Raw genomic sequence first — 18,285 nt, forward strand, 5'->3', positions numbered from 1 at the left:
AAATGGCCTCTTCCTGCACTGCAACCATTTTATGAAATGCCAATAGAATCTCCCAAAGGGGGAAATAGTCTATTGACATTATTCAATCATTTGTGGATGGAGTTGTAGTTTTGTGATAGGCAACCAGAAGGATGATCGTAAAAAAGACTTTTTATCGGACATGGTTTTTTAAAACTGTGAATTTTGTGGTCTTCAACAAGATGTTGAAACTGATTTTCTTCTGTTTTCCACACGAGGCGCTTTGCTTCTGGAATGGTTACAAATTGGTACCAAGCAAGGGACACTTTTATGTGATGTGGACTTGTACATATTTGGAATGTGAGTGAGACTTTCCAAACTCATTGCATAATAGTCCTTTACCATCAGGTGGAATGGGAGAATTTCAACCCTGTGGGAGCTGTGATGGAACCTGTGTTACAGAGGAGAATAGATAACTTCTAAACCATTTCACCACCTGTGCTCTTCCACTCCTCTTCCTTGCAAAATTTGGGCTTGTGCTTTTAGTCTGATTTTGGCAAGTCCATCCTGATATCGTTGAATGCCGGCCCAAACAGGCTGAAGAGGCAGAATGGCCTATTCGTGTTCATGTGTTCCAAATGTAAAAATAACCTCCAATTTAACAATATTTTTGATACTAAAATTTATCATAGCATCAATCTTATTTGTAAATAGACTGTTAGAAATTAGCATAACCCACTACATTAGTGGATTTTTTTGCATGGTGGTTTGTTTAGCATCTCCTGGCTGCTGTAATTGTTTCCAATTTGCTATCTTTTCCAATTTGTTATTTATTGCATGATCCTGTCAACTTTGCTGTATTTTCTAATTTTGAGCAGTTTATGAAAAAAAATTAAACCATCCTGAATGGAAGTCTTATTATCCCAGTTTTATATCTGTCCTCAATTAAGGCAGTAAGTATTTCTTGAAGTAGATTTTTCTTTTGCAGACAACTTCAAAAGAATGCAGTGCCCTCAACTTAAATACAAATACTGCACTCAGAGACTTTCTTTGTTGCTAGATTGTAAAAACCCAGGGCTGCCTGTGCTGTAGAAGCTATCTGTTTTCTGTTGAAATGCCTTAATACACAATACCAAAGCAGCATGTACAAGTTGTTACTATTTCTGGTTGCTGTATCTTCCCTCAGTCTAGGAAGGCTCAGCAGCCAGAAATAGAGTTACATTGCCTAGTACTATGAAATGTAGTATTGCAATTTAGAGTGGATAAATTCTACAGCACTGGCAAACTGCTGTAATGGAGAATCACAGTGATCCTGTAATATGAAGGGATAATTGTATCAAATTCATTGCATAAGCTCAAGTTTCCTTTAGCTACATTGAAAGATGAGCCAAATATCTTCTATTTTAAAATGCACTATAATTTATTAATATTAATTAATGTATCAGTTGTTATCATTTGCCTTCCTTAGTAAAACATGCACATGTACTTCAGTTGGATTTATGGTTTATTGATGTTTTGCACTTGCTTGATAATCCTTGTGATGTGATGTGTTGTGATTTGCATCTATTAGCCTGGAGCTGATATTAAGTAAAACTTATAATATTACACATTCAAGATGAATTCACCATATTCTTGGCTGAGTTTCAAATGTACTGCAGTTAAGATTTAATAACTCAGTTAAGTGGCCATTTACTCCCTTGACAGGAACGGATTCTTTAGGAAATGTGATGTGTAAAATTCAGACTACACCCATAACACTACATTATTCTGGTCTTTGCAGCCTGTGTGTCAAGTTTACTGAGAAGTCTGCGTTTTAACTCTAGTGTAGCAAGGGTGTGGTTGAAAGAAACTGTAACTTCCAATTCCTTTCATGTGAAATTAATTAAATCCATCCAGTTTATATAGGAATGATATTGGAATGATCTACATGGGTCTTAACTTCCAGTTTTCCCAGAGTCATTGTGGGGATCTTGGAACTTCACAGGTAAGCATTTGCATGGCAATTGTCCAGAAGCAAAAACTACTACTGGGCAATTGCCGTATGCAGTGGACCATCCAAAAATGTGATTTCTAAATTGCAAACTTCGGATGATTTCCTATTAGCTACTCAGGAAAAAAAAGTGAGAAGAATTAAAACTTCTTCTAATTTCTGGGTAAATCTTGTAAAGATCCAAACAGACTGTCCTCAGGGGCCTCCACCCCTCTGGCACCCAAACATCCTTCACTCATGGTCTTATCACTGTCTTGTTTAGGAGAAAGCTAATAAATTAAGTGTATCTATAATATGATGCAGGAAGAAATGATCAAGTAGCCAGTAGTAGAAATTTGACTTGGATTATTTTGAAAATATTACGGTCTGAAATGTTGGCAGTTTTTTACAAATTATTTTAGTTGAATGGCAAACTCCATGAAATCCCTTATTGGCAACAACATGTGGTGTTTATATAGCATCTTTAAAACACCCTAAGGTGCTTCATGGGAGCCTTGTAAACCACCATTTGACATCGAACCACATAGTCATATTACGTTATATAGCCAAAAACATCTGAGGCAGAGAGGTTTAAGGATGGAATTCAGGAGCTTTGGGCCTGGATGGCTGAAAGCCTGTCCACCAATAGTTAAAATCAAAAATCCTTAAGAAGTTAGAAATGGAGGAGTGCGAAGGGCTTGAAAGTTTTTGGGCTGGAAGAGATTAGAGATAGGGAGGGAGGAATGAGGCTATGGAGGGATTTGGAAGGAAGAGAGAGAATTTTAAACTCAAGGTGTTGATTTACTGGGAGCCATTGTTGATCAGCAAACAGATTGGTTGTAGGTGAATGGAACTTGGTGCAAGTAAGGACATAGTAAGCAGAATTCTTTGGATGACCTCCAATTTACAGAGTGTATAATGCTTATGGCTGTCCAGGACTGCATTGGAATAATTAAGTCTGGAGGTAACAAAGGCATGAATTTGATTTTCAGCGGCATATCTGAGGCAGGAACTGAGTCGAAATGGAAATAACAATAGGTGTTCTTGGTAATGGCGTGGACACATGTTTGGGAGCTCAAGGTCAGTGGTTATTGAGAGCAATAGTTATTGGGGACGCAAAGGTTAGAGGAACAGATAGGAGGTTCTGCGGCGGCAAAAAAGACTCAAGGATGGTATGTTGCCTCCCAGGTGCAAGGGTCTGTGCAGTCTCGGATCGTGTTTTCAGGATCCTTAAGGGGGAAGGGGATCAGTCGCAGGTCGTGGTACACACCGGTACCAACGACACACGGAGAAGGGATGGGAATTTAAAACAGGAATTTAGGATGGAAGCTGAGAGCTAGGACAAAGCATGTTGTCATCTCTGGTTTGTTGACAGGCCATGTGCTAGTGAGTTGAGGAACAGGGAGCGAGTGCAGATTAACATATGGCTGCAGGGATGGTGTAGGAGAGAAAGTTTCATTTACATGGATAATTGGAGCACATTCCGGGGAAGGTGGGACCTGTACAAACAGGAGTGTTTGTATCTAAACCAGAGGGGCACCAATGTCCTGGGTGGGAAGTTTGCTACAGCTCTTCGGGGTAGGGGGTGGGGGTGGGGGGGTGGTTAAACTAATTTGTTGGGGGATGAGAAACGAGCTGTAGTCCAAAAGCCAGTGTTGAAAGTAGTGAGGTACTGAGGAAGGTACCAAGGTCGCAGGAGTGTCCAGGCAGACAGGATGGTGGGTTGAAGTGTATCTACTTCAATGCAAGGAGCATCCGGAATAAGGTAGGTGAACTTGGAACGTGGATTGGTACTTGGCAGTATGATGTTGTGGTCATTACGGAGACATGGTTAGAACAGGGACAAGAATGGTTGTTGGCAGTTCTGGATTATAGATGTTTCAGTAAGAGTAGGGAAGGTGATAAGAGGGATGGAGGAATGGCATTGTTAATCAAGGATAGTTTAACGGCTGCTGAAAGGCGTTTCAAGGGGGATCTGCCCACTGAAATAATATGGGTGAAGTTAGAAATAGGAAAGGAGTCATGTTAGGAGTTTTCTGTTGGCCCCAAATAGTAATAGAGATGTGGAGGAGGAAATGGCAAAGCAGATTATGGATAGATGTGGAGGTTGCAGGATAGTTATTATGGGTGACTTTAACTGTCCAAATATTGATTGGAACCGTTTTTGGTCAAATAGTTCAAATGGGGCACTTTTTGTACAGTGTGTGCAAGAGGGTTTCCTGTCGCAATGTATAGATAAGCTGACAAGAGGTGGAGCCATATTGGATTTGGTACTGAGTAATAAACCGGGCCAAGTGTTAGATTTGTTTGTGGGAAAGCACTTTGGAGATAGTGACCACAATTCGGTGCCTTCCATTATTGCAATGGAGAGGGATTGGGGCAGAGATAATTATGATGCGATTAGGCAAGAATTAGGGAGCATAAAATGGGAACAGAAATTGTCAAGTAAGGGCACAAATGAAAAGTGGAGCTTATTCAAGGAACAAATACTGTGTGTGCTTGATAGGTATGTCCTTGTCAGGCAGGAAGAAAATGGCCGAATGAGGGAACCATGATTCACAAAGGAAGTTGAATGTCTTGTCAAGAGGAAAAAGGAAGCGTATGTAAGGATGAAGAAACAAGGTTCAGTTGGGTTGCTTGAGGGTTACAAGGTAGCTAGGAATGAGTTTGAAAAAAGGGCTTAGGAGATCTAGGAGGGGGCACGAGAAGTCCTTGGCGGGTCAGATTAAGGAAAACCCCAAGGCTTTTTACTCTTTTATATGAGAAATAAAAGAATGACCAGGGTGAGGTTAGGGCCAGCCAAGAGTAGTAGTGGGAACTTGTGCATGGAGTCAGAAGAGATTGGTGAGGTGTTGAATAAATACTTTCCTTCAGTGCTCACTAAGGAAAGGGATGTTCATGTGATACAGGCTGATAGAATGGAGGAGGTGGATATTCTGACAGAAGATGTATTAGCAATTTTGAAAAACCTGAGGGTCGATAAGTCCCCTGGGCCAGATGGGATACATCCTAGGATACTTTGGGAGGCAAGGGATGAGATTGCGGAGCGTTTGCTTTGATCTTTGGGTCCTCACTGTCCATGGGGATTGTGCCAGAGGATTGGAGAGTGGCAAATGTTGTTCCTCTCTCCAAGAAAGGAAATAAGAATGACCTTGGTAATTATAGGCCAGTTAGTCTTACTTCGGTGGTCGGTAAGTTAATTGGAAAGGCCCTGAGGGATAGGATTTATGACCGTTTGGAAAGATGCAGCTTAATCTGGGATAGTCAGCACAGTTTCGTGAGGGGTAAGTCTTGCCTCACAAATTTGATTGAATTCTTTGAGGAGGTAAGTGTGTAGGTGAAGGTAGAGCAGTTGATATCATATACATGGATTTTAGTAAGGCATTTGATAAGGTTCCCCATGGTAGACTCATGAAGAAAGTAAGGAGGTGTGGGATAGAAGGAAATTTGGCCGATTGGATAAGTAACTGGCTGTCTCATAGAACACTAAGAAGTCTCACAACACCAGGTTAAAGTCCAACAGGTTTATTTGATAGTAAACGCCAGAAGCTTTAGAAGCATGTGGAAGCATTGGAGAGAATGCAGAGGAGATTTACAGGATGCTGTCTGGTTTGGAGGTTGGTTAGTTATGAGGAAAGGTTGAGGGAGCTGGAGCTTTTCTCTTTGGAGAGGAGGAGGATGAGAGATGACTTAATAGAAGTTTATATGATGAGGGGTATAGATAGTCTCTGCATATCCACTCTATTTCCTTGGGTGGATGTAGCTGTTACTAGGGGGCATAACTATAAGGCTCATGGTGGGAAATATAGGAGGAATGGCCGAGGTACATTCTTTACTCAAAGTGGTTGGGGTGTGGAATGCACTGCCTGCTGTGATAGTGAAGTCAGACACTTCAGGAACTTTCAAGCGGCTATTAGATAGGCACATGGAACGCACCAGAATAATAGGGGGTGGGATAGCTTGATCTTGGGTTTGGACATAGCCTGGCACAACATCGAGGGCCAAAGGGCCTGTACTGTGCTGTTATGTTCTATGTCAGTTGTGATACCAGAGTTACGAACAGTCTGGTTTAGCCTGAGTTTGAGAGGGAGGAGTCAGTAGCTAGAGAATATAGTTTGTCCCAGGAATAAAAAATGATGGCTTTAGTCTTTCCAATATTTAAACAAAAGAAATTTTTGCTCATCCAGCACAAGATATTGGACAAGCTGTGTGATTATTTGGTACAGTGGAAGAATCAAGAAAGATGGTTATACAGTAGAGATCATTGCTGTCAGCTCACATATGAAAATTGGCATGGTCTTTTTGGATGATGTTGCCAAACTGTAGAATGTACATAGAATGTAGTTGAAAAATAGGAGAGGATCAAGGATAGATCCTTGTCAGATATAATTGGTCATGGTGCAAAAGTGGGAAGAGACGCCACAGTAGGTCATTGACTGGCGTTGTTAATATAGATGAATGGAGCCTGGTGAGTACAGTCTTACTCAACTGAAAGAAACTGGAGAGGTCATGGAAGGAGGATGTTAAAGGCTGCAAAGAGGTCATGAGGCAGAATAGTTTACCTTTGTCATAGTTATGTATGCACCTGGGAGTAAATCCAAGAATGAACACACCTGATCTATCATCAAAACATTGTGGGGAGAGATTGAGATTTTTTAATGGGATGGTGTTATGACATCAAATGGCCTGTCATGGACAGCAGTGGCAGCAGTATCCATTCAGCTTTTTAAAGAAAACTGAGCATATATTTTAAAATGGCAAAATTTAGACAGATACCGGCAGAGGCAAGTGGAGTAGGACTGCATTCTTAAGAGAACTGACTCATGAAGCTGAATGACCACCTTCTATGTTGTAAATTTTGATGAGCAGTAGCTTCTTAGTCATTGTTTGAGAGATTTTTATCATGATACCTGCCTAGAAATTAAAACAATCTGTGTGATATTTCAAAAGAAACAGAACGTTTTGGAAATACACAGCAGCTCAAGGGCAACTGGAAAAAGAAAAGATAGATTATAATATAATGGATGGCAGATTATGATCTTCTGGATGGCTACGCAGTGGCATGATCATTGGCACTGCTGCCTCATAGTGCCAGGGACCCGAGTTTATTTCTGACCTCAGGTGATTGTCTGGGAGTTTGCACATTCTCCCCATGTCTGCATGAATTTTCTCCAAGTACTCCAGTTTCCTCCTGCTGTCCAAAGATGTGCAGATTAGGTTGATTGGCATGCTAAATTGCCCCTTAGTGTCAGGGTAATTTAGGAGAGTAAATACATAGGGTTAGGGGGATAGGGTCTGGGTGGGATTGTGCCTGTGCAGGTGTGTTGGGCTGAATGGCTCCCTTCTACACTAGGGATTCAATGAATTATATTTTTCTGTATTCTGACCTAGAATTATTGTAACCGCAACACAGTGGAAAACAACATAAATAAACAAAAAAATGCAGATGCTGGAAATCTGAAATAAAAACAGAAAAACTCTGAAGAAGCCATAAGGACTCTAAATTTAACTCTGTTTCTCTCCCCACAGATTCTGCCAGGCTTGCTGGGGTTATCTATCATTTTCTGTTTTTATACTGGAAAAAATAAACTTTTCTCCTAATAGATGCTGACCTGCCTGTGATTTACCCTCATCTTGCTTGCTTTTATTTCAAATTTTCTTTTTTGTAGTTTTCTCAGTTCTGAAGACTGATGTTTCAACATATATGAAATTAATGTTGGTGATTGGAGATACTTAAGTTTTGGCCCCTCCTTCCAGTAGGCAACCCATATATTAGCATCGCAGGGTATGAGATACACCAGTTAGACCCCTTCCCCATGGAAGTAGGCCATCTTGTGGTAGCTTAAACTACTTAATGGCAGTCTTTCAATTATATCAGTCTGTACTGATCTTCAAATTCTTTCTTCTGATTCACTCACTCCAAGTCTCCTTTAGGCATATTCTAGCAACCTGTAAGCTGAGGCCTTCCTTTATAGCGAGCTCAAGGTTTAACAGAAAAGTTCTAACTGCTTCAACTTTGAAAATTACTGGAGTGCTTGATTAGAACTTGGTTTAGGCTACAAATTTGTTAACTGGTAAGTGAGTAAATAAGCAAAAGAATGATGCATTCTAGATTTAGAGCAGTTACAAATTTAACTATCCACAACTACTAGGTGGAAAAAGAACAGTTGTATTTGCTTTGCTAAACTTCAAAATGAGCTGGACTAGACTCAAGGTCTGACTAAACCTTATGTGATAGTTTGTTGCTGATCTGCTCTGGAGGCTTTCCAGTTTACTGAGTTCACTCTAAAGATTTTAGAAAAATGGCTCAATTGGAATAAAACTTGAGTTGGTTGAAGCAAATGGAGTGGAATAGGTACATTTAAGAGGAAGTTGGACAATCACATCAAGGAGAAAAGGTAGAAGAACTACAATGATAGATTTGGATATTGATAGATGGGATGATACTGGAGTGGAATGTAAGTGCTTGCATAGACTGGTTGGGCTGAATCGTCTGTTTCTTCGCTGTATATCCAATGTCATCCCATGTAAATCTCAAAACAAAGTTACCAGCCAAATCTAAATTTCAATAAAGACCATCGGTTGCTTATATTTTAGTAGAGGCTTCTCTCAGATGCGTATTATGGACATCATAAAGGCAAGATACCACAGATTGTTTTTATTAGATACAGTTGTTCCAGGTCGATTTTGTCTTGAAACAAGCTAGGCTATTCTCTAAGTACCTATGTGCTGTCATCAAAACAAAGATGCCAATAGCATTATTTTCTTTCTTTCAGTCAGTCATACCAAAGAGTACAGCAGTTTTACACATTGAGCTATGATGCAACACCATTGCTGTCACAAATAACAACTGTGGCATTTTCTCTAAATTTTGTTTAACATTGTATTTGAGAGACTGGCTGGAATTACTGTAAATCTGATCTGATTAGCAGTTTATGCCATAGTTCTGGATATAAATTTGCTACCTGATTTCTGTTTTTAATTTTGATTTTGTTTTTTTTGTCCAGTGTTTGATGACGGGGATGAGAGGACCCTTAGGCGTACATCTCTGTGCCTGAAGGGAGAGAGGCATTTTGCAGAGAGTGAGGTAAGCAGTTGTCCAGATATAGTCATAAAGTAATCTTTACAATACAGAACCATAACTTCAGTGCTTGCTTTCAGACCCTTGATCAGTTGCCACTGACAAACCCGGAACACTTCGGCACACCGGTCATTGGGAAGAAAACAAACCGAGGAAGGAGATTGTCCTCTGCTCCTGCGTAAGTACCTTTTACCGTTATGTACATTTTGTTTTTCCCATAACGTTTTGTGGAAGAGCTCTTGTATTTTTCTGAGACTTAACCTAGAAAATGGTTCTTTGTATATAAAATAATTAAGAATGAAAAATTAAGTTAGAGGGGTTATTCCCTGCATAGCACTCACGAAAATATGTTTAAACTTCTGATTACAACAGACATCAGAGGTAACAATCTGATGTAATTTTATAAGGCAGTTGAGTGGTATTTCCAGATTGTAAAATTTCCCCAGGTTATGCTCGATGATCATAAATTCACTAAATTTCACTAAAGTTCCACTGAATATTTCTTCAATTTAAGGAGAGACTCCTCCTGGAGAGGAAAGTCAGAGTGAACTTGTGTTTGGCATCTGGTTTTAAAACATCATTGATGGAATTCTTTGAACAGGTTATTTACTCACAAATTGCTTAGACATTAAAAGAAACAACAAAAAGGAATGTGTGTTTCAAAGGAGAACATGGTAAACCATTTTGCACAGTCACTAATATTATTTGAGTATAGTGCAACTAGGTATTTTTATCGTGAATTTGAATAATCTCCTGAATCAGTTCTGATGTTGAGAGACTTGGTCATCAGTTTTGAGGCAAGGAATGTTCCCACTGTTGAGGATTCGTTCATTACAATGTTGAAATCACCATACATCAAATGCTCAAACCGCATTTAGAATGTCGCCAGTAAACCTTTGTTTGTTGATGAATGGGATATAAACAAAGAACAACCCAGCACGGGAAACAGGCCCTTTGGCCTAACGAGCCCGCGCTGCCACATCTTCCTACACCTACCCTGCCCTGTGTGTATGCGAGTGGAACCCCTAATGTAGCCAGATTCAGGGGAGAATAGTGTCAATTTGGTACACCAATCAGCCTAAGAGCACATCTTTGGGGTGTGGGAGGAAACCGGAGCACCCAGAGGAAATCCACACAACCACAGGGAGAATGCGCAAACTCCCACAGACACAGGCCCAAATCCATGTATCTGCACAGCTAGCAGTGATAGTCACTGAGCTGTTGCGGTGCCCGTCTGCTGGTCCAGGATTAAGCATACACAATGACACAAAGTACTAGGCCACTCTCGGAACCTCCAAGAGCAGCCCACGCACGACCCACCGTGTGCATGCCCCTCGTTTGACAACAAGGCGGACCGACACCTGTGGAATAAAAAGACAAAACATTAATATGTAATACTACATTTCCGGTGTCGTCCCGAGGCTCTGACCCTATTTAATACCCTCTACTATAACCCTCCATCCTTGTTTCGCTCATGTGTCTATCTAAGTAAACCTTAAACAAGTCCAACGTGCCTGCCTCCACCACCCTACTCGGTAGCACGTTCCATACCCCCACGACCCTCTGCGTGAAAAACCTTCCCCTCGTATCCAAATTATACTTCTTCCCCCCTCACCCTTAGATTGTGACCTCTCGTAATTGTCCCCAATCTAGGGAAAAGCCTACCACTGTTGACTCTATCTATTCCCTTCATTATTTTATACACCTCTATCATATCCCCCCTTAATCTCCATCTTTCTAAGGAGAAGAGCCCCAGTTTCTCCAACCTTTCCTCGTAACTCAGTCCTTCCATGCCAGGCAACATCCTGGTAAACCTCCTCTGCACCCTCTCCAGGGTCTCCACGTCCTTCCGGTAGTAAGGTGACCAGAAGTGGACGCAGTACTCCAAATGCGGTCTAACCAACGTTCTGTACAACTGAAGCATTAGACGGCAGCTCTTATACTCTACACCCCTTCCTATAAAGGCTAGCATTCCATAAGCTTTCTTGACAACCTTCTCTACTTGTGTTGCCACCATCAGAGACTTGTGCACTTGCACTCCCAGGTCCCTCTGTATTTCTATACTCTTAATCGGTCTACCTTTTATCACGTAACTCCTCCCTGCATTATTCCTTCCAAAATGCATCACCTTGCATTTGTCAGGATTAAATTCCATCTGCCCTCTATCTGCCCAATATACCAACCTATCTATATCCTGCTGTGTCACCTGACAGTCCTCCTCAGTATCTGCCAATCCTGCCATCTTGGTGTCATCCGCAAACTTGCTGTTCACACCACGTAAGCCTTCTTCCAAGTCGTTTATATATACTACAAAGAGGAGAGGTACCAGTACTGAGCCCTGCGGCACACCACTGGTGACTGACCTCCAGCCAGAAAAGGACCCTTCCATTACTACTCTCTGTCTCCTATTGCCCAGCCAGTTTTCGATCCACCTAGCTACCTGTCCTTGTATCCCATGTGCCTTAACCTTTTCTGCCAGCCTACCGTGAGGGACTTTGTCAAACGCCTTACTGAAATCCATATAGATTACATCAACGGCACACCCATCGTCAACCGTTTTTGTCACCTCCTCGAAGAATTCTACCAGATTCGTAAGGCAAGACCTCCCCTGAACAAAGCCATGTTGCGTATCCCTAATCAGATCGCAACGCTCCAAATACTCATACATCCTATCCCTAAGAATTTTTTCCAATAATTTTCCTACCACCGATGTCAAACTCACTGGTCTATAATTACCAGGGTTATCCCTACTACCCTCTTTCAACAGCGGTACCACGTTAGCTACCCTCCAGTCTTCTGGGACCTCACCTGTGTCCAAGGAAGAGACAAAGATTTGCGTCAGAGGCCCAGCAATTTCATCTTTCACCTCCCTAAGCAGCCTGAGATAAATACCATCAGGCCCCAGAGCTTTATCCGTTTTTATGCTACCTAAAAACCCTAGCACTTCCTCCCTCGTAATGGATATTTCCTTCCACTGATCTACAGCTCCCTCCAAGACATTACAAGACACCAAACCCCTCTCCTTCGTGAATACCGACGCAAAGTATTCATTCAGGATCTCCCCCATTCCCTCAGAGTCGATACATAGCACCCCTCCTTTGTCCCTAAGAGGACCAATTTTCCCTCTAACCACTCTCTTGCTCCTAATATAAGAGTAAAATGCTTTTGGATTTTCTTTAATTCTGTCAGCCAAAGCCATTTCATGCCCTTTTTTTTATGCCCTTCTAACTCCCCTTTTTAGCTCCCTCCTACTCTCTCTATATTCCTCCAGCGCACTCTCCGTTCCCAGTTGTTTCGACCTAACATATGCCTGCCTCTTCTTCCTAACCAAGTCTTTGATACCCCCTGTAATCCACGGCTCTCTAATCCTGCCTTTCCCATCCTTCCTCTTTACCAGCACATGCCTTTCCTGCAACATTATCAGTTTGCCCTTGAAAGCCTCCCACTTACCAACCGTGGACTTGCCAGCTAACAACCCCTCCCAATCAGTGTCCTTCAGCTCCCTCCTAATCCGGCTATAGCTCGCCTTCCCCCAATTCAGCACCCTCCCCTTTGAACGGTACTCATCCGTTTCCATTTTTATCCTAAAGTAGACAGACTTGTGGTCACTGTTAGCCACGTGTTCGCTTACCTCAACCTCAACCACGTGCCCCGGCTCGTTTCCCAACACTAAATCCAGTATAGCCCCCTCCCTAGTCGGGCTAGTTACGTACTGCTCCAGGGACCCTTCCAACGCACATTTTACAAACTCCTCTCCATCTGTATCCCCAGCTCTAGGCACCTTCCAATCCACTCCAGGAAGATTAAAGTCACCCACTACAACCACCTTATTCTTTCTGCACCTATCTAAAATGCCTCTGCAAATACCTTCCTCCACTGACCTCGGGCTGTTGGGTGGCCTATAGTATACCCCTAGCATCGTAATCTCTCCCTTTTGTGTCACTGGCCAGCATTTGTTGCCCATGCCTAGTTGCCCACGGGCAGTAGAGAGTCAACCACGTTTCTGTGGCTCTGGAGTCACGTGTTGACCAGACCAGATAAGAATGGTAGATTTTCTTGCCTGAAGGATGTTAGTGAGCCAGATGGGTTTTTCTGACAATTGACAATGGCTTCATGGTCATCAGTAGATTCTTTATTGAGTTCAAATTCCATCTGCCGTGGTGGGATTCGAACTTGGGTCCCCAGAACATTAGCTGAGTTTCTGGATTGATAGCCCAGCGACAATACCATTAGGCCATTGCCTTGAAATTACTCGGTACTTGTAATCCAGAGCAGTAAAGATGGTTAAGTATAAATGCTGCCCAGTAGATAATTCTTGTGATTTCTTCATGTGACAACTTCAGAGTTAACGATGGAATAATTGGAGATAGGTTGTCTTTTCGATTCCCATTAATGTTTTATCTGAGGAGTTGGGCTGTGTTTCCACGCCAACAAAATATTGAAGGAAATTCTGAAGTATTGGGACTTGGAGAATGGGTGGTCTCCCAATTCAGTATATTACAGTATTTTTTCCGTATTCAGTATGATATTAGCCAGGAACTACTAACCACAGTGAGCCAATCGGTTCAGAACAAATAATTTTAAATTTGGAATACTGCTTCTTTTGAAGAGTACATTTCAGCTTTAAAAAAATCTACAAGCCAACAGTGATGGTTTTTTAAAAACAATTAATTTGCAGACCTGAGGATGAAAGGGAAGAAGAGCCAAGTGAAGATGAGGATGATGACAAGCGACGTCTTAATGATGAACTTTTGGGCAAAGTAGTTTATGTAGATTGTAACGCAGACAAGAGAAAAGGCTGGTATCCGGCTTTGGTAAGTGATGCTATCATATTTACCTTTCAAGATCTTGATTTAAGGTACGTAATTGGACCATTAGCGCTTAATTTTAAACATTTTTGCTTTTGACCATGGTGGTGTATTTGGAAGTGTTTGATAAGTGCTGTTTGTTGAAATAACATGTCTATTTTCCATTGAATAACTGATTTAGAAACAAATGCAAATAATGCAGTGTAATTATTTGGTTTATTGCTGAAAAATTGGATACAGAACCAGTTTTGTAAAGAGTACACCTTAGTATTAAGCATGCGCACAGTCTGATGGGAATGAAATTGAATCACATTCCCAATAGTCTACAGTGAAATGATACCTTTTGTGCTACACCAAATAGTAAGAGACCAGGTAGTTTGAAGACGTTGTTCTGGTTTTTTCTGAATTTGATGTTCTTGGGTAGCAATTGGATTACTGAGGTTGACCTTTGTTCCTCTAGGTTTGAGAAGGGGAGAATCAGCTCATGTTGGCAATCTTGAGTACAATCCAGTGAATCCCTGCTGGAAAGTTTAGTTCTGATGAGAAAAGTTCAGGCTGTACTTTGAAAAGCTTTCAGTCAAATCACTTACAATATCTGATGGTTAGACTTGTATATCAAGATGTTTGGAGGGGAAAGATGACTCTGATTTGACTTCATGTTTGCTGTTTCTTTTGAAGGTTTAAAGGAAAGTTTCTGAAAATTGTGTATTTTATTACAAACTGTTCTTCCATCTTGATTTGTTTAATCAATCAAAATTGATATTCTGTACCTGAGAAGAAAGAGTTTTGAATTATACAGACTGTTTTCCCTCCCATCTGCTGGTACTCTGAACTGCTCTAATGATTTTTACTAGACAACATCCCATCGTGGGTCTACATTTATTTTGGGTTTACTTGGTAACCAACCTTAAAAAAAGCAGTACTTGTCTTTTCATTTCAGGTGCTGTCTCCAAGTTGCAGTGATGAAATCACTGTGAAAAAGGACCAATGCTTAGTGCGATCCTTTGCAGACTCCAAATTGTAAGTATAGATATGAAATGCATGGATGGAAAATAAGCTATTTGAGAATGCAAATCTGTTATCAACTTCCAAAATAAGCTACACTGGTTGTAGGTGATGTCTCACACTGACTTAAGTGATTTTTGAAAGCTTCATTGTAAAGTGAAGCTATACATTGATTTCATCGCTGGTTAGAGATGAGATGTTATTTTCTACAAATAATTCAGAAAGGACACTAAAACGAGTTTTTGGCAGGCTTCACGTATAGACATGTATTTCACTAGAGCTGACTTTGAAACTGCTCACAAATGTGTATTTTGTCATTATCTTTAAGAAACTATATGGTTAGGGTAAAATATGATAAAATCCTTTAATGACTCAAGTATTTGACTATATCAACTTTTATATACCAAAACTTCCCCTGATGTTTTCATAAATGCTGTTATTCCAGTGCTTTCAGTGGTGTTCTCCCAATCTGTTACAACTTCAACAGAAACCACAGAGGAACCTAACTATTATCAAACCATAGAGCCCTCCAGAGCAGAAAGAGGCCCTTCGGCCCATCGAGTCTGCACCAAACACAATCCCACGCAGGCCCTACCCGCATATCCCTATATATTATACCCACTAATCCCTCTAACTACTTACCCCTGGACATTAAGGGGCAATTTCTTAGCACAGCCGATCAACCTAACCTGCATATCTTTGGACTATGGGAAGAAACCAGAGTACCTGGAGGAAACCCACGCAGACACGAGGAGAATGTGTAAACTCCACACAGACAGTGACCTGAGCCAGGAATCAAACCCAGGACCCTGGAGCTGTGAAGCAGCAATATTAACCACTGCGTTACCATGCTGCCCTAGTACCGTTGGGTACTACTCTGCACTATGTTAAGCTTCAGTGACCCAAATGGTGCTTTGCTGCCCTTGTCTTCTTTTCACTTCTTGTAAAGCAATTATTGTTCTCATTTGTAAATTGTTCCTTTTAAGATAACCTAGATGTGACTTGGCCATTTGCTTCATGCAGTCATAATCGATAAAGCCAGAACAATCATTCTCATCATGGCACATTGGTTGGCAGTTTAAATTTTTAATTTTAACCAGGACTCCATTAAATGACTAAATTAAATACAGTTTTCAAATGCACATTTTTTGACTGCCTTATTGGCCGTTGTATTTCCAAGTGTTCAGACTTACGGATGTAAAAAAATTTCTTTAATCATAATGTGACCATCTCCTTGTTACTGCTGCAACAATGTCAAGAAAGCCTTAAGGGACAGGATGCTGTATGTGTTATCTGCTCCTGTAGTCTGCATTTGAAGTTCAGTTTCCAAAAGTATATTGAGCTAATTATGTGTTAAATAACAAAGGTGGTGCATGGATGGGACAGTTTATTGAAAATGAGATGGCTTTGTTTATTTATTTGGTTTTTATTACTTGGTACATAGTTAGTTCTGGAACTGTGAAGTCTAATAGAATATCAGGTTTTATGTGACAAAGTCAACGTTGTTTACTTTATGTTGAATCTTGGTGTCTTTTTTTAAATAACAGCTACCCTATAGCAAGAAAAGATATCCGAGAGCTCGACTGGAACAAAGTTTCAAAACCAGACCCAGTTGTTAAACAAGGTAAGGGAAGGAAACTAAGATGGAGTGAATTACAAATCTTTCCCTAGTGTCTAATACAGCTAGTTGTGATCAACGTGCTTGAATCATGGCATTTACAAAGACATTTGCCTTATTTTCTGATTTTAGACAGTAACATCTAAATGGCAGAGTGAAATGACCTAGTATAGTTCTAGACTGTGGAACACACTTATACTTCTGGTTTGCTAGGCTCTTCATGTAGGAGCCTTTATTCCATTAGCCGAAATACTGTGATAATCCATCAGATTTTTATTTTATAATGGAGTCTCTTGTTTTACCATTTGTAAAGCTTGTTCTAGTCCCACTAGCATTTATTCCAACTTTATCCTGTGATTTTGGTTTGAGATGATGGCAGGAGTGTGTGGGTCAAATAATTATCATGGTGTTCTTTCTGATTTCTGGGCTTGAATCTAAATCTGCTCCACACAGGTAATGTACAAGTCACAACTTTAGTGGCTGTTAATTAGGTACTAATTTTAAATATGTTGGACAGTTTGAATTCAATGTACAGCAATGATTTGTACCAGTTAGCTTCACTCGGAGGCTGCAAGCATAGATAAAAGGTGAAAAATTGATACGATTTTGAGGTGATGATTTTGTCAAGTTGTTATGATCTGAAATGCACTGTCTGGAAGGGCAGCAGAAGCATATTCAATAGTCAGCTGCAAAAGGATTTTTTTTATATACTTGAAAAGTAAGAATTTGCAGCACTATGCAGAAATAGTGGGACTAATTGGCCAGCTCTTACAAAGAGTTGGCATAGACATGATGGATCAAATGGTTCTTTCTGTGCTGTAAAATTCTAGGAATCTGTTTGTCAGATATAAACAAAATTAATAAGTTCTAACTTTTAAATACTTGTTTTCTGTAGCACTTGAAGAAGCTCAGAAATTCTACCAGCAAAGGATTGTTCCGGAGAGCTGGAAGGTGGATATGAGTGTCATCTTGGAATCCTCAAGTAGTGATGAAGAGGAGGAGGAAGAGGAAGCAGAGAATGATGAGGAAGATGAGGAAAAGAAGCATGAGGTAGGACATTTTTGCAGTTTATTTTATTGAACAATTTTTAATTTAAATTTGAGATCAGAAACTATCACAAGGAATTGATTGCCATCTTTGAATATATTAATATACAGAGGTTGGTTTTTATTTTGGTTAAGCATTTTTCGTGACTTTTTCTCAAATGGAAAACTTAAATATGTATAACATGAAACTAGCTTAAAATTGATCATAGTGGAGGAATTTGAATTGGCTTGTAGCATATTAAGATTGTAATGTTTTATTAAGTTGGACACCCAACATAACCACCACGATAGCCAAGGGTGGCATAGTGGCCCAGTGGTTAGCACTGCTGCTTTACAACTCCAGGGACCTGGGTTCAATTCCCAGCTTGGGTCACTGTCTGTGTGGAGTTTGCACATACTCCTCATGTCTGCGTGGGTTTCCTCCCACAATCCAAAGATGTGCGGGTTAGGTTCATTGGCCGTGCTTAAAAAAAAAATTCCCCTTAGTGTCGTGAGATGTGTAAATTAGAGGGGTTAGTGGGTAAATATGTCGGGATATAGGAGTAGGCCCTGGGTGGAATTGTGATCGGGGCAGACGCAATGGGCCAAATGGCCTCTTTCTGCACTGTATGATTCTATGATAACCTACATGCAGATTTTGAGTTTATTGAAAAAATCTGAAGGCAATTTGCTGAAAAAAAGAATGCAAACTGAACAATGAAAGTTTCATGTATTTTCCAATCTTAATAGTCACCAATTCCAAGCCGTTGGAAGGAAACATCAATAACTTTAGCTTATATGCAACAGTATTGCTATATTCA

General features: G+C 40.6%; 1 protein-coding gene across 5 annotated transcripts in view; it reads left to right on the forward strand.

The window, feature by feature from the left end:
• arid4a (AT-rich interactive domain 4A) overlaps window positions 1-18,285 on the forward strand; it is a 103,102-nt gene that overhangs the window by 30,184 nt on the left and 54,633 nt on the right. For all 5 annotated transcript variants that reach the window (XM_080202779.1, XM_080202782.1, XM_080202783.1 and 2 more), the window contains exons 6-11: window positions 8,935-9,014; window positions 9,089-9,186; window positions 13,687-13,822; window positions 14,757-14,836; window positions 16,369-16,445; window positions 17,335-17,489. In XM_080202779.1, the coding sequence (XP_080058905.1) occupies window positions 8,935-9,014; window positions 9,089-9,186; window positions 13,687-13,822; window positions 14,757-14,836; window positions 16,369-16,445; window positions 17,335-17,489 (626 nt within the window). The remainder of the gene's footprint in view (window positions 1-8,934; window positions 9,015-9,088; window positions 9,187-13,686; window positions 13,823-14,756; window positions 14,837-16,368; window positions 16,446-17,334; window positions 17,490-18,285) is intronic.

This window comes from Carcharhinus amblyrhynchos, chromosome 14 (assembly GCF_965287045.1).
Source record: "Carcharhinus amblyrhynchos chromosome 14, sCarAmb.v2.hapA, whole genome shotgun sequence".
Classification (NCBI taxonomy): Eukaryota; Metazoa; Chordata; class Chondrichthyes; order Carcharhiniformes; family Carcharhinidae; genus Carcharhinus; species Carcharhinus amblyrhynchos.